Source organism: Gracilinanus agilis, chromosome 1 (assembly GCF_016433145.1).
Source record: "Gracilinanus agilis isolate LMUSP501 chromosome 1, AgileGrace, whole genome shotgun sequence".
Classification (NCBI taxonomy): domain Eukaryota; kingdom Metazoa; phylum Chordata; class Mammalia; order Didelphimorphia; family Didelphidae; genus Gracilinanus; species Gracilinanus agilis.
In genome coordinates, this window is record NC_058130.1 from 611494022 (window position 1) to 611510569 (window position 16548).

The 16548-nt window shown below is 37.1% G+C and overlaps 1 protein-coding gene across 1 annotated transcript; it reads left to right on the top strand.

Annotated features, from left to right (window-relative positions):
- Nucleotides 1-703: 703 nt before the first annotated feature.
- Nucleotides 704-14994, top strand: EEF1E1 (eukaryotic translation elongation factor 1 epsilon 1). Its single transcript, XM_044658158.1, has 4 exons — nt 704-790; nt 2581-2781; nt 5914-6009; nt 14352-14994. The coding sequence occupies exons 1-4, from the start codon at nt 704-706 to the stop codon at nt 14490-14492; spliced, it is 525 nt and encodes a 174-aa protein (XP_044514093.1). The 3' UTR covers nt 14493-14994.
- Nucleotides 14995-16548: the final 1554 nt, after the last annotated feature.

Genomic DNA, 16548 nt, shown 5'->3' on the forward strand with positions numbered 1-16548 from the left:
ATTTGTAAAGAGCTTGATACAATAAATGTTGGTTTTCCCACTAAACATAAAACAGTGCTGGGTGAAGATAGGAAGAGAAAAACAAATAGACCTTGCCATCTACAAAATTCATACACAAATAAATACAAAGAATATACAAAGTGATTCCAGAAGGTAGCAAGAGCACTAAAATCTAGAAGTATCAAGAAAGCCATGTGTCAAAGACGATGGCACCAGAGTTGGGCCCAGAAGGGAGTTAGGAGTCCTAAAAGGCAGAGGTAGAGAAAATACGTTGGGGGTGGGGTGTAACTTGTGCAACGGTTTGGCAGCTAGAAATGACCATATTAGAGAACAGTTAAGAGGCTGGCAAGGGGAAGAATGTGGAATAAGAATGCAAAGGCAGGCCAAATAGTAAGGATGAAGGTTTTGCCTTTAATCCTGGAGTCCATAAAAAAATAATTATCAATCAAAAACGTCCACTGTTGCACTTTCAATCTGCGGAGGACCCAGGAAAAGCCCACAGTAAAACCCACTCAACCGAGGCTTCAGTCCCGCCCTAGCCAAGCCCCTTAGTACCGCCCCCTCTGCGAAGGCACGTTCAACACGCCCCCCTCCGCCGAGCCAATAGTCGGCGGTGATTGGGCGGCGTGCCTTACGTCACCTCCAGTACGAAAATTCGTTGTTTTCCGTACCCCGCCCCTCCACTTCGGTTAAGTCCTCGAAGATGGCGGCGGCGGAGGAGCTGACGTTACTGGAGAAGTTGCTGGGTTTGAGAAGAGGGAACAAGTATAGCGCTCAAGGCGAGCGCCAGGTGAGACGGCGCGAGGGGGAAGAAAGGGCGCGAGCGCGTGGCCTGCTCGGAAGTGCTGGGAGGGCGCGAGGTGCGACTGGAGGCATGCTGCTTCCTGGATTGCGTGAGCCGGGTCCCCACGTGTGTACTGAGAGTGGCGGAGCGCGTGCTTCCTCCCCTCCCCCTCACTCTTATCCCTCCCCCTCCCTTCTCCAGAACCCCCACTCCTTGCAAATTGTGGAACCGTAGCGGAGGCGGGTTAGAGCTGATTGACTTGAAACTGTTTTTAGAAATTCGTCCTCACCTGACCCTGGGAAAATGAAAGTGAATGGGGGAAGGGGAGTTTCTATGGCATCTCTGGGCTGAGGAAACATTGAATTTTGTTTGAGTACAAATAAGTTTTTAAAGTGTTTTCTGTGGCTGAACACATAAGCATACTCCTTTTTGAAATTCGTTACCATTTGATGATTTGGGGGGAAAAAGGTGAAATTGATTCCCCTTTACCCCAAGTTAAATAGAAATAGGCACGAGACATAGGAATGGAAGTGGACCTTGTTTTTCATAATTACAGTAATTGCGTTTTTATAATGCTCTTTTTCAAAGCAGTTTTCAGAGAGACGGTGTTTTTAAAATGAACCTGTGAGGCTGATGCTGTTACCATAATTTTGGAAACTGAGGCAGAAATAGGTTAAATGACTTGCCTACGATCACACAACCAAGTATCAGAGATGGAATTTGAACCTGTGTCTTCTGACTCCCTAGTTGTTGGGAAGGGGAGAGGGGACCTTTTTTATGTTTTAGGAATTAGGATGCAAAAGAGGTGGAAGTATTGGACTTTCTTCTCTTCATCTGCAAAATGTTCAGTCCCCCAAGCTGCTTTAGTGAAAAAAGCTATGGATAAGGTCTAAAACAAACGGACTAATACATATGCAATATTTATAGCAGCTCTTTGTATTTGGCACACCCACCAAAAGGAGGAATTGAAGGGATATCCAATCAGTTGGAGAATCGCTGAATATGTGATATGTGAATGGAGTGGAATCCAGTTAGCACTGTCAGAAAAAAGGAAGAATATCAAAGACTTTTATGAACTGATGCATAGTGAAGTGAGTTGGGCCAGGAAAGTAATTTGTATTGTAATGTAGGTATTATATTAGAAAAATGGACCATTTTGAAAGACTTAAGAACTCTAATCAAATAAATGTTCCAGATTCATGATTCCAGAGGACTGATAAAGAATACTGCTCAACTAACAGATGATGGAATATACAAAATAAGAAGTGCATTTTTTATGTGACCAGTGAGAGAATGTGATTTATTTGATTGTGTTTATGTGATATGGAGGTTCTGATTTTAGTTTTGTTTTTAAAGCATTGAGCTTATTTTTATATCTTTTTGATTTGCCCAGTGTCACACAACTAGGAAGTTTCTGAGGCCACATTTGAACCCAGGACCTCATCTTTCCAGGCCTAGCTCCCTATATATTGAAACACCTAACTGCCTTGAAGTGAGCTTTAAAAAGATCTCATCTGAAATCTAGATTCTAGACCCATATGTGCCACTTAACTGGCACTTCTGAGATCATAGATTGAAAGTTTACAAAATTCCTTTCAGAGTCTTTGGTTCCTCCACCTAAAAAGATAATCATTACTACAGAGTTGTTGTGAGATTCAAATGAAAAAATTATGTAAAAAACTACATAAATGTCATTTTTAAAATAAATGTAGTTTTGGGGTACTTGAAGGGAAGATTTAAGTATTTAATCATAATTTCCTGGGATTTGTATAAAGGATTTTTATTTGTCCTTTCAGATTCCAGTTCTTCAGACAAACAATGGGCCAAGTTTAACAGGCTTGGCTACTATTGCTGCTCATCTGGTCAAGCAAGCCAACAAAGAACATCTCCTGGGAAGCACAGCGGAAGAGAAAGCTGTTGTTCAGCAGTGGTTAGAATACAGAGTAACTCGAATTGATGGACACTCTAATAAGGATGATATACGAAATATGTTGAAGGTATTGATCATTCCGCTTTATCAATTAGAATAAATAGGTTTTTTTTTTTTTTTAAACTTGACTACTCTGTATTATAGGAGCAAGTAGGTGGTACAATGGATAGAACCCTGGGGCTCCGATTAGGAAAATCTGACCTTTGATGCTTACTAACTGTGTGAATCTACACAAATTACTTGACCTGTCTGCTCCAGTTTCCTCAGGTGAAAAATGTAAATAATAGCAGCTTGTGACAATATTTGTAAAGCATTTTAGCACATAGGAGGCAATACATGAATACTAATAATTACTATTAACATTATATTATAATGATGCTTACTTGAATACTTCTATAGTAACAACATATCTTTCAGCAGTAACATTTTTATATTTGCAAAAAAGCAAATCATGTCACATGTGTGATATGCAGAAATGAGCAGCCATTTTCTGTAGGTACAAAATAGCAGTTTGCCACTTTGGAACACAGAACCTGGCAAAGCACCCCATGTGTACCTACTACAGGTATTATTTAGACCCTCCTATTACTAGCTTCTACATGAAATATAGGTAGTTTCTGTTAGTGGAGGTCAATCAAAAATATTGCAGTTTTCATTGACCTTCAAAGGGTCCTGAATGCCTTGTCTCTATTGCATAAAATTGTTTTTATTACTGAGTAACTTTTTTTAATACCCTCTCTGATAATAATGAATTGCCCCCAAATAGGTTTTCCCTGACCCTTTCTTGTCAGTGTCTTGGCAAAATTAAGGCCACAGACGTCTCTTAGCTCAAAGAATCAAAGTATTAAAAATATGATTTCTCTTCATATTTATAATGATCCTGTTTTTCAAAAGTGTAGCTAGAAATGAAGGTGATTATTTTTTGTCAGGTTTTTTCTAACGTCTGCTTCTTAGGCTAGAAGATATTACCACACATTCACAGAGAAAATGCCATTTAAATCATTTGTCCAGAAATTTGTGTTTAATCATTTGCTTTCTGCAGAAAAAGGAACCATTTTACTATTTAGTATAGCTTTAATGTTCTTCACGGCTTAGAAAACACACACTATGCAAAGCAATAATCTGCTTTTATTTTTCCCTCACTGATTTTGTAGCTACTCTAGAAAAATCAAACTAAAGACCAAGTTCTTTTATATACCACAATGGAAGTTAAGCCCATTGCATATCCTTAGAATATGAACCATCTCCAGTTCTTCAATTTAATTATGGAAATTTCCTAAGACATTTAGACTATTCTATACCTTCTCTCTGTTTTTCTTTTGTTTCTGCTACCCTTCTTATATGCATATTTAGGCATATCCCTTCTCCTTTTTCAAATCTCTTCTGACTCCCAGCAGTCTTGTTTTCATTTATTGTTTGTAAGCTCTATACTTTGGGGGAAAGAAAAGAGCTTAACTCTATAGACAAGCTTATAGTCAGTGAGACTGATGAGTTCTACCTGCCCACATCATCTTTTAAGAATTTTGCAACAGTAGATAGAGACAAAGCTATACTTTTAGAAGAGACCCTTAGCATCTCATTATTACTTAATGTAATATTCTGCCCTGAATACTTCTTCCATACTTCAATAGTTTTCTTTAATCTTGAGAGAAATCTCTAAAAGAAGTCCTTGGGGAAAGTCTTAATATATACTTTATTGTAGTTGGTTTGTAAAACATTTTTTAAAAGTACATTAATATATTGTCGTTACGCTTATCTTCCATCTTAAAATCTTAAAATCCATCTTAAAATCAATACTAAGTAATAGTTCCAAGGCATAAAAAGTGGTAAGGACTAGGCAATAGGGGTTTAGTGATTTGCCCAGGGTCACACAGCTAGGAAGTGTCTGAGGCCAGATTTGAACCTAGGACCTGTAAGGGGCAGTATGAATCCCATCTTCACAGACCTCCATCTCTAGGCCTGGCTCTCAATAAACTGAGCCACCCACCTACCCCTGTCATTATACTTTATGTTCTATGATACTAGGAATTTTAATGCCTACTAAAACCACATATAAATAAATTAGTGGAAGGGACAAAAACATTTTGAATAACTTTTTTGCTTTTTTTCTTCCCAGGAAATAAAGTGATTTTCTTCACCTGGGCCTATGTAATATTGCAAATATAATTTTCCAAAATACACATTTCTTTAAGGGAGTTTTTTTACTGGAGAAAATAATTGCCCCACCACCAAACTTCTTAAAAGTATGAACAACCCTTTGGTGTGGTATGACTTTTTCCTTGTCAGGGAAGTCTTTTAAGCTATAGAAGTCATGGAGAATTTTAAGAACTGTAGGAATGAAATGATCATCTTCCATAAATGTCAATTTAACACTGTTCAATATGCCATAGATGTCAGATGAGGAGTAGGGCCAGAATATATGCTTCTATTACACCAAGTCAGTCAGCATTATTAGAAGAGCCTAACATGTTGTTTACTAATACTGTCTTATAGCATAGACCAGTGATTCCAAATCTTTTAGAGATGGAGTGCCAGGCCCTGCCTCCACCACCCAGACCAAATGCTATACCCATCCCCCCCAGAGACTGAGTGCCCTGCCCCCATCCCCACTGAATGCTGCACCCCAAACATGTACACACTCTTCTCCCCTTCCACCCCCTACCACTTTGCCCTAGACAAGGGAGGGAGGAAGAGCTCCCACTGACTGCTGGGCAGAGGGACAGGGGAAGAGGAATGTCTTCAGTTTCCTTGGGAGGGGGAGGGGATCAGTTCCACCCCAAGTCCCTCTGGCTTTCTTGTAACAAACTCTGGCAGGAGATGACAGGTGTGCCCATAGCAAGGGCTCTTCTGCCATCTTTGGCACACATGCCATCGGTTTGTCATCACAGGCATAGACATTACAGACTCTAGATTCTGTATTCAGAAGAAATCTACCGTAAATGATTTTTAATGAGCCTTTGTTTATAAAGTAAACTTTGTGTTCAATTTAAAGCATTTGCTAGTGGCTATTTTTTTTAAGTTACTAAAAGCTAAGAGTGGTGAGCTTACAGTTAGGAAATTTCTACTACTTTTTTGTTAATGTCAAAGATGGATGCTGAGTAATTGAATTTTAGAAAATATGATTTTCCTAAGTTATTAGAGTATATCAATATGCTCTCTGTTTTCTGTTCTCATTTGTATTTGTTGATTTGTCTCTTAGGATCTTAACTCATATCTTGAAGATAAAGTCTACCTTACTGGTAATAATTTTACTTTAGCAGATATTTTATTGTACTACGGGCTTCATCGTTTCATAGTAAGTATTTCCTAGACTTTTTGAACATTTAATTTTAAAATAAGTTATTTTTTTTTTGTATATTGGTGTTTATCAGTTGAATTTGTATCAACAGGATTAAGTTTTACAAGAAAAACCAGTAAAGCTGGAGGGAGAATGTACAAACATCTCATTTAATCCTCACAAAAACCCTTTGTGAGATAGATTCTATTATCCTCATTTTACAGATGAAGAAATTGAGGCAGTCAGATTAAATGCCTTTCCTAGTCATACAGCTAGTTAGTATCTGATATGAACTCAAGTTTTCCTGTTCTATCCCTATACCACATGTCATTTTAGAAAAAAAGAGAAAAGTTATGTTTGTGCAGAAGATAATGCTATTTGTGTGGTTCCTTAAACCATACACTTAGAAGTGGTTTCCCCCACTTTGTCTCATGATCTTCATGAACATGTAAAGTAGGTGAGAATGGTGATAGCCCTACTTAACAGATGAGGAAATTGAGGCATAGAGAGTGTCTTGGATGTCAAAGTTCCAAGGGCTAGTAATTATACTTTGTGAACTTAATATTAGGTTTAATCGAAGTCTCAATCTCAGGACTGAAGGACTCTTTCACTATTTGGAACAAAAGAGTTCAGACTTATGTACTTTTTTAAAGTATAACGTACCAATTCTTAGTCCCAGCTCTGCCATAATTAGCTCTGTAACATTTACTCATCAATTATTTCTTCGAAGCTTCATTTTCTTTATTGACACTATGTGCCAGGAGCCAAGATTGAAGTGATCATGGCCTGGATGCCTCTTTGAATGGGGGTTTGAGCAAAGGTCTCACCAGTCAGGAAAGGAGGCATCTCTCATGCAGGAAGGTTCCTCACATAGTGTGAGGAGCGGAGTGCTAAAATTTAGTATTTCTTTGATTTTAGCTGAGAGATCATCAGATAATTAGCTAGATCTATAGGTAACACATTGAGGGCAAGACCTATGTATTTTCCATCTTTGTATCATTGTGTTTATCATAGTCCCTTCTTCCTGCTAGTGATGAGAGGTAGGAGAGTGGTATAATAATTAGAGTGCTAATTGCAGAGTTGGAAAAACCTAGCAGTGTTGGCACTATCTCCAGGTAGGTTACATAACATCTTTCAGCATCAGGCATTTCTCAGAGATTGTCCATTAAGATATCTGAAATTAATAAAAAGGTCCCCATGCTGATGAAATTGCAGATTCTTGATGTTTATTTTTGTGATTTGTATTGATAGCAGATTCAGTTTATTGAGGATTTATTGCCTAGCAAGGTGAACAATGGAATAAAGTATGACATGGACTTTTCCCCCCCCAAGGAATATTATAAACGCAGTGTACATGAAACAGCATACAGAACAACATGAATTCTAATTTATGATCAAACAAACATAATGGTAACAGAGGAAAGAAACAAGGAATCTTTTTTAAAAAAAAGACCTGTGAAAATTGTTTAATCTTCTGCCTCTGGGAGAAGTGTCATTTGGGTTTTTTGTTTCTCTGTTTTTGTTTTTTTTTTTGTTTTTGTTTTTGATATTCTTAACTTCTTAGAATCGATAGTAAATAAGATAGGGAAGCTAGGCAATTGGGGTTAAGTGGCTTTCCCAGGGTTACACAGGTAGGGAGAAGTCTCATTATTAAAAACGTCTAACTGATTCTTTAAGTAATAGGCAAGATAAATAGATTTAGAGTTTTGACTAAGAATTAAGAATTTAAAAGAGCAAAATTAAACAGTGAGACCAGAGGTGCTTATACCTTTTTTTTTTTTTTTTTTTTTTTTTTTTTTGCCTTTCAAAATTGAAAAACCTTCATTCTGATTAAAACTCAGATGTAGAACAATAGCTGATTTTAACTGGAAGAGAATGTCCCTAAAAGATTCTTTTTACTTTTCCTGGTTCAGTGTGTGCTCATGGCTTTTAAAATAATCAAAAGAAAGGCACAAGAATTAAAGGGGATTGGGAAAGGCTTCCTGTAGAATGTAAGATTTTAGCTGGGACTTGAAGGAAGCCAGAGAAGCAAGGAGGAAGAGACAAGGAAGGAGATCATTCTAAGTCTATAGCTCAGATAATGGAAATAGTTTGGAGTCAGGAGATAGTCTTACACTACCTATGTCTCCCTCCTCCCTGCCCCCAATCTCTTTTTCTTTTGACACTACTATAACATCCCATAATAGGCTTCAGCATACTCTCGTAGTTTTCCTCTTATCTCCCTGAACAATCCCTTGCTCTTTCTTTTCTGTCATCCCTTTTCTTTTAAAGATGGATGCTTCTTAGGGTCTGTCCTTGTTCCCTCCTATTCACTTCAATTACTTGCAAAATTTTCATTCTTAAGACTTTGTAAGATGATTATTTCATATCACTGTCCATGTAACATTCCTAATGCACTGCTATGATCAAAAGAACCTCAGTGACCTCGCTTTTCTTTTCATGATTCTTCCAAGATCTTCTAGAATTTGGCCCAGTCAGCCTTTACAGCAATTCAACTTTATACTTGTTTCTTTAGAGCAGTGATTCCCAAAGTGGACGCTACCGACCCTGGTGGGTGCTGCAGCGATCCAGGGTGAGCGGTGATGGCCACAGGTGTATTTATCTTTCCTATTAATTGCTATTAAAATTTTTTAAAAATTAATTTCCGGGGGCTAAGTAATATTTTTTCTGGAAAGGGGGCGGTAGGCCAAAAAAGTTTGGGAACCACTGCTTTAGAGTAACACACACATACTACATCTCATTTTCTTAATTTAAATACTGTTTGCCTTCATTTTCTAAGTGGTAAAATGGGGATAACAACAGCACAAATCACACAAGTTTGCTGAAAGGATCAATAAGATAATATTTGTAAAGTGCTAAACATAGTGGTTGGTATATAGTATGTACTTAATAAATGTTTTGTTTCCCATTCCTTTCCCCTAACTAAAAGACAATCCCCATCAAATGGGGCCAAGCCCAAGCCAAGAGACTTTTCTTGTCTCCAGAAGCCTCTCCCACTGTATCATACCCTCCATTCAAGGATCAGGACCTTTAGCATACTGAGACTGACTACACTGCCTACTGGCATTCAGTCTGAAACTGCTAGCCTGAGATTCACTTCAGGGTGGATTCTCATGGAAACAGGGAACAAGTACAAGCTTTGGGGTCTCCAACTTACAAGCTAGTCCTAAAACTTGGGGTTTTCAGATCTTACTAGACTACAAGTTTGGGGTTTCTCGATTCCATGTTGACAGCCTCCAAGAATGGACACTTTTAGACAAGTCTTAATTGTTAGGAAGTTTTTCCTGCCACTAAGGCTGTTTACTTCTTTTCAGTATCTACCTATTGCTCCTTCCTTGTTCTGCCCTCTAGGGCCAAACAAAACAAGTCATTGAATCAATGAGCACTTATCAAATACCTGTTCTATACCAGGCACAAATGTTGGGAATACAAAGAGAAAAGGCATTCTCCAGGGATAAGCTGTCAAAGGCTATGAGCTTGGCCCTTAGATTTGGGAAGAGAAAGAGAGTAGGAGAGATAGAAGAACAAGAGATTTTCATCAGAAAGGGGAATTTCATCAGTTTGATACCAGTGGATCCTTTAAGCTCAGGAGTATTTGAGTTGCAGTGAACTAAAACCAATCAAATAGCTACCTTAAGTGGCAACAGTATGATGAGCCAGTGAGAGTGGTAGGACAGTATAGGCCCATCCTCCAGTCCAGAGGTCGGCAACCTTTTTGGCCGTGAGAGCCATAAACGCCACATTTTAAGATATAATTTCGTGAGAGCCGTACAGTGCTCACAGTGCGCACTCCTATAACAGTGCCTGAAAAAAAATTGACTTTATGGCTCCTGCAGAAAGAGCCATACGTTGCCGACCCCTGCTCCAGTCCCTAGCAGACCGCTTGAGTAGAGGTATTCTGAACCAGGTCAGAAATTGACTAGGTTAAAACTTGCCTATAAGTACTGGCCTCCAAGTAGCCACTGTACTTCTAAACTGAGCAAAAGAATGAGACCACCCAATCAAAGGTAAAAAAAAAAAAAAAAAAAACACGCAGATGTACTTCCGGTTGTAGAATTACTCCGATTATTGTCCTCTTCTACTGATACTGAAGAAATTTCCTGCAGGTTTTATTTCCTTCCTCTTCCAAGTCCTTTTCAATTCCACATGGCTAGTCAGAAAATATATTTTTACAGAGAGATATTTGCTGAACTGGAACATTAATTGCCTTATTCAATCAGAAGAAAGAAATTATTCTCAGAGTATCTCTTTGTAATGGAATAATATTAGGGGTAGCTGGTAATCCAGGTGGAAAGATACTGCTAATTCTTTAAACATTACAAGATCAACCAAAATTTATATTGGAACTTAGAATAGAAATAAGTGTATAGAATTTTCAGAGACTTAAAAAGAACCAGAAAATGTCTAGGAGCACCAGCCCTAGTGTAGCATTGGCATTCTAACTTGTATAGGCAGCCAACTAATGTTTTCTCCTAATGTGATCATTTAAAGATTTTTTTTCTTATTTTTGTGGGAAAATGGTAAATAAGACTGTAATCTTAGGGCCTTTGAAGTTGAAAATAATTGTAGGGTTCTGTTGTAAGTAATGTGGAAGTGTTATGAGCAGCCTGCCATGCTTTTATATATAGACTATAGATTTGTTGGCTTGGAATTAAATAAAAATGATGAAATGGTAAGTAAAAACAATAGATTAGTTAATCCTATCAAATAGGCAAAGCATAAAACTATTGTCATACATGAAATGGTAGCCCAGGGAATCCTATTAAGAAAAGTTCTTCAAGTTATATTTCCCATGTTTAAAATTAGACTCAGCTAAATATCTTATTTACTGTAGTCTCCTATTTTACAGGGCTTATATAATAAACTTTAACAGAAGGAGCAAATCATGGTCCATCACAGTGTTCACTTTTCTTAGACTAATGGGACAGGCCATTAAATCAAATCAGAAAAACAAAAGAGAGACGTGGCCACAAAAGCCTTTCTAGTGGCATGGGCATTGTACCCTTCCCAAACCCCAGGGGTTCACCTCAAGCCCCCCCCCCCACAACACTATAAAGATGCTAAAATTTATTTTGCACTTTGGATCTATTTGTAATTTGTCTTTACTCTTGACATCCAAATAAATGAAATTTTTATCTTAGGAAATATTGATTGGTGTGAGGCCTTGCCATTTGATTTTGGTCAATAATACTGAGGTTTTGTTTTGATTAAAATAGGAATCCAGTCCTTATATTTTAATAAAATGTATTAGAATTACTTGGATAAGTAGAAGATGAGAGAGAGAGCTAGAAAAGGGGTCCTAAGCTACCTTTACCATGTGGCTCCTCCAGAAGACCCCTGGCACTAAAGTTTTCTTGGCAGAGTGCCAGAAATAGAGCAAACTTCCTGCTTAACCCTTTTTATAACTTCCTGACTCCCTTTGGCTTGTCCTAACCTCCAGGTCAAGTTCAGGCTCATTCCAGATGCTGGTAGTCAACAGTAGATGACATCACCTGCTCAACCCCAGAAAAGGGGAAGGGTAAATTTCCTTCACACAATTCCTTTCCACTTGGTTGTTAAGTGTTGGACAACAGTGATGTCAGTCCTCTGCCTTCCTGTGAAATAATATGGAATGGGACATTTCCTATGATTCATTCTGAAAGTATAGTTTATCAACCAAGTTTTCTTTTTAGAAAATACTTAGATTTGGCAACTCTCTTCAGTTTAATGTTTAAATCCAAAGAGTAACTTGAATACAGAATAGCTAAAGAAAAAGGAAACTGACTTGTTTTTCTTTACAATGTTTTATTAATGGTTGTGATGTCTGTTCTTATTCACCTTTTGAGAAAACATTCTGAATAGCATTTGTCACTAAGTATCAACCTCACTAGAAAATTTAGTTCAAAATAAGTTGTAAGAAAATGAGTAAAGGTTTTTTAAAATGTTAAAAACTTTTCAAGACATTAGAGAACCCATAAATTATAAGTAAATGGCCAGATTTGGGAAATCATTTAAAGACCTGGTCTATTACTTTACCTGCCAGAGCTGCTAAACTGCAATATAAAATGAATTTTAATTTTGTATCCCTTTTTTGGAAGTAAGAAAACACTCTAAACCAAACTTCACTACTAAATGTGCATCTGTATTTGGGAAACCAAAAATCAAGAAGGGGATTCCAAATTTTAGGTGGTTTTGCTTACTAATACTTAATTACATGTGAGAGGTTTTATAGTCACATTGAATAATTTGCAAATATTGTGATATACTGTATGAGAGATTTTGTAACACTCAGAGTAGGAAAATAAAAAGCAGCCAGTTATTTGATAATCTAATGAGTTTGAAATAACACTTAAATAATATCTGTACACACATATGTTAACTCTTAATAAGAATTACATTTTATAAAAACTCTTCTTAGGGGGGCTGCTAGATGGCTCAGTGGATTGAGAGCCAGACAGAAGGTCTGGGATCAAATGTGGCTCAGACACTTCCTAGCTGGGTAACATCTCCCCTTCCCCTCAATTGCCTAGCCCTTACTGCTTTTCCGCCTTAGACCCAATATTGGTCTTGGTTTTTTTGTTTTTTTTTTAAGTATTCTTAGTAAGTGCTTTTTGCTCTATGTAATTCTTTTGGCACAAACAGGTACAGGTGGAGAAATTTAAACTTGTTTTTGTATCTTTGCTAAGTCTCATTTCCGTGATCCTTGAATTCATTTTGTTTTCTCTTTTTTTTAAAATGAAGACTGATAACCAATAGAAAGTACCTTTGAAATATTCTTTCAGTCTTACCTTTCAGAAGTAGAACCAAGAATATGCTATGTTTACACTGTTGCTTAAGAAGACTTTATTTGTCTGATTCTTCACACAATACTAATACCAAATTTACTGTTTCCATGGATGGCACCAGTATCTTAAATGTTGTATGGGGAAAGTAGATATGTTCCCATATCTGTGGTTTGTTTATGTTACTGCTTTTCTGTCTTTCACCTCTACCTTATGACTTAAAGATTTATAAATATTTTCTCAAGGAAAACACTAAGAATCCCTTATTTGAATTTGAACCCAATACTTATCTAACTATGCTGCTCTAAAATAACAAGTATCTATCCTTCCCACCTCTTCCCAGTCCTACTTTTTGTTGCATGAGTTTTTTTAAATCAGATTCAGATGCATTTTTCAAGTCAACAAATGTTAATTGCCTTCTTTGTATGATAGACTGTTAGGTCCTAGAAATACAAAGAAAATTATTATGATTTCTTCCAGTACTTACCATCTTGTGTGGAAAAAGAGGGAAAAACTGCAATATTCTTAACCTATTTGATCAAAAAGGTTCAATTGTATTTTAATCTGAGTTTATCACCACTAGAAATATTTAATTCTCTCATTGTTTAGCATTATGCTTTTAACATCACAGCTAGTTCTAATATTCATTTTTTGAGTAGAGGGCTTTAAATGAAAATTTCTTAATGGATTGTTGTGCTTTAGATAATTTTTTTTTGGAGTTTAACACGCTTATATTAAGTTTGCAAAAAACATTGGGGAAATCACATGCTGGTCCTTTTGTGAGCTCCTCTTTGCTCAAGAATCTCACCTTGTTGTGGGGGGCTTGAGGTTTGGGAAGGGTACCTTTTGCAAGGATGCAAGACTCTTGAAACTTAGCTTAAAAAATTTTATTAATTTACAAGGTAATGTTAAATCTGGCAAGAAGGACAGCATAGGCGGAAGACTGCCTCCTAGGTGGAACAGCATGAATGGAAAGCTAATCCCAGATGACATTAATTCTGGGGTCTTTGTACTCTATACAACAGTGATGATGTGACTCTATAGAGTGGTATACACTGAGGCATGGGCAAGGGAGAGGTTTGCCTGAAGATACAGGGGGTGACCCTCATAGTTTAGAGGACAGATGGATTTCTGAGATACAACTTGATGATATCAAGGTATCTAAAGAACAATCCAAGGAGGATAATTCTCTCAGGGTCTTATAGGAGTTATCAGATGTTTTGGTTTAGAAGTCACAAGGATAGAAGGGAGCAAAGGAATTTCCCTGCTTATAGTTTGCCTGAAACACTTCTATAGTTTTGGGGGTACAATGCCCATGCCAACCTTATCCAAAAGTTTTTAGAGCTTCCAAATTCTGTCAGAACATCACTAGTTGGCATTCGATTAAACCTTCTCAAATCATACATGGGCTTTGAACTGAACAGGAAAAAAGAAAGCCAATGCAGACCTTTATCCAGTGGTTGGGGCTTTAGACTTATCTCAGTGGTGGCCTTAGAGTACTAGTCTGCAACTTTCTATATCCTACTCTAAAATAACTGATTTTATGTAATGTCTGTTTGCTTTTTTTTTTTTTTTTTTTTTTTTTAAATCTTCATTTAGGTTGACCTCACATTTCAAGAAAAGGAGAAATATCTGAATGTCTCTCGCTGGTTTTCTCACATTCAGCATTATCCAGGCATCAGACAACATCTGTCTAGTGTTGTCTTTATCAAGAATAGACTTTACACTAATACTCATTAGAAGATCATCAAGATTTCCACACCATATGGAAGAGTAATTGAAAATTGTTTAAAGGAAATAGGATTCCGGACCTTGTAACTAACTTAAATAGATGTTCAGTCCTTTGCAGACTGGAAGAACTTTTGATAATGTGTCAAAGTATGTCTAAATGTCTCATTTGTTCTTTAGAGTTAAAATTTTGCGGCTTTTTAATGTAAAAAAAATGCAACTGTAGTTTTTAAAAACTTGACTCAAAATCAAGTTCTAAATTGCCTTGTTTTTAGGTGAAATTTATTTTGACAAAGTTGATCAGTGGCTCAATCTTAATGTGATAAAATCTACAGTGCTTTTAGTATTTGTTTAGCTATTTATTGACCTCTGTTCCATATTTAAATTTTCATTTTTTCCTCCATGAATGTTTACACTAGTTTACTATAAAACTTTAATAAATTGTGCCAAGGATAAAGAAAGGGAAAAGAGGATTTATTTGTTCGCAGATATTTATGTGATCTAGTAAATATGGCTGAAAAAAAGTCTCTTGTTTCTTTTCTACAGTCAGTATTCATTGGGGTGAAATTAAGAGCTGAACTTCCCTTAGGGGAAGTAGAATGATATATATTCTCTTGAGGCAATGGATTTTTTTTGTTGTGTTCAAAAAAATGCAGTGGGTAAAAAGAGAAGGGTAATTCCAGGAGGCTTCTCACTGATTTAAGATACAATGCAGGGGGCAGCTGGGTAGCTCAGTGGATTGAGAGCCAGGCCTAGAGAAGGGAGGTCCTAGGTTCAAATCTGGCCTCAGACACTTCCCAGCTGTGTGACCCTGGGCAAGTCACTTGACCCCCATTGCCTACCCTTACCAATCTTCCACCTATAAGTCAATACACAGAAGTTAAGGGTTTAAAATAAAAAAATTAAAAAAAAAAAAAGATACAATGCAGACTAAATTTTCTAAACCAAGTCACATTACTCTAGAGTAGTGAAGGGCAAACTTTTAAAGAGGGGGCCAAAGGAAAGGAAATGGTCATCTGTCAGTCTGTTTCTAAGGCAATCTTTCGAAGTTTCATTATATTGTATCCTACTAATGGTATTCATCAGATTAGGAATAATGTTGCGGACCAGATAGAACATTTCAGGGGGTCTCATCTGGCCCACAGGCCATAGTTTACCCATCACTGCTCTAGAGGATGCTTTTTTTTAAGTTTTTAATGTAACAGGAATAAAGGAAGTCATCAATACATCTTTAAATCCATATTCATAGAAAGTCCCCTTCAAAGTAATGGCATTTGGACTCATTTTTTATTTAATGTTTTGACTACTATTAACAATAACAAGCTTGATTGTATCCTGTCAGTATAATGTCAATCATCTTTCCCAGCCCCTTGATCTTTCCAAATGGTATATAAGTTCCCCAATTTCCTTTGTTCTTGGGAGTGGTCATCTAGCTCGGTGTCACTCCCAGTGGGTCAGGGAGCAGAGCGAAGCAGTGTTCAATCCTGGACTCTGCACAAGGCACAGCTCTGCATAAGAGGCCTAATCAGCCCTGTTCCCCCTTTCCCTTGATTAAAGAGTGGTTATGACTATTTAATAGTTCTGTGTTTTTTCTAAGTTAACAATAGATTTCTTTGGCAGTCTAGTAAAGCATATCAACTCCTTTCCAGAAATGTTTTTTTTTCCCATTTGTAACTGAAGGTCAGGACAAATTTTATTTAGTCAAAATAAAATTTTTTTCCCTTACCAACTTTACATACATACCCCTAGTTAGTCTACTAATCTTTTGCAGTTGTCAACTTGGAAAAACACAGAACCACTAATATGGTAAAAAAAAAAAAAAAAAAAAAAAGCAAATCTTGAATCAGATAAGACCACAAATCAAGCACTTAAAAACAGAGCCAAAGCTCTGGGACTCTGGGAACAGTGTCTCTGGGAGAACACACTACCAAAGATAATTCTCCAGAGTGACAGGAACTTGGGGTCTTATATACCTTTTGGGAAACAAAGAATGGGAAGTAAGATTGATTCCTTCTAATTGGCAAAAAGAAATGAAGAACCCAGGGCTTGATTAACAGGAAGGGGCTAA

What these genes read in the sequence shown, in the direction of transcription:
- EEF1E1 (XM_044658158.1), top strand. Translation starts at nt 704, where the DNA reads ATGGCGGCGGCGGAGGAGCTGACGTTACTGGAGAAGTTGCTGGGTTTG. An exon ending in GCGCTCAAGGCGAGCGCCAG is followed by an intron (nt 791 to 2,580) that starts GTGAGACGGCGC and finishes TTGTCCTTTCAG; the next exon opens with ATTCCAGTTCTTCAGACAAA. An exon ending in ACGGGCTTCATCGTTTCATA is followed by an intron (nt 6,010 to 14,351) that starts GTAAGTATTTCC and finishes ATCTTCATTTAG; the next exon opens with GTTGACCTCACATTTCAAGA.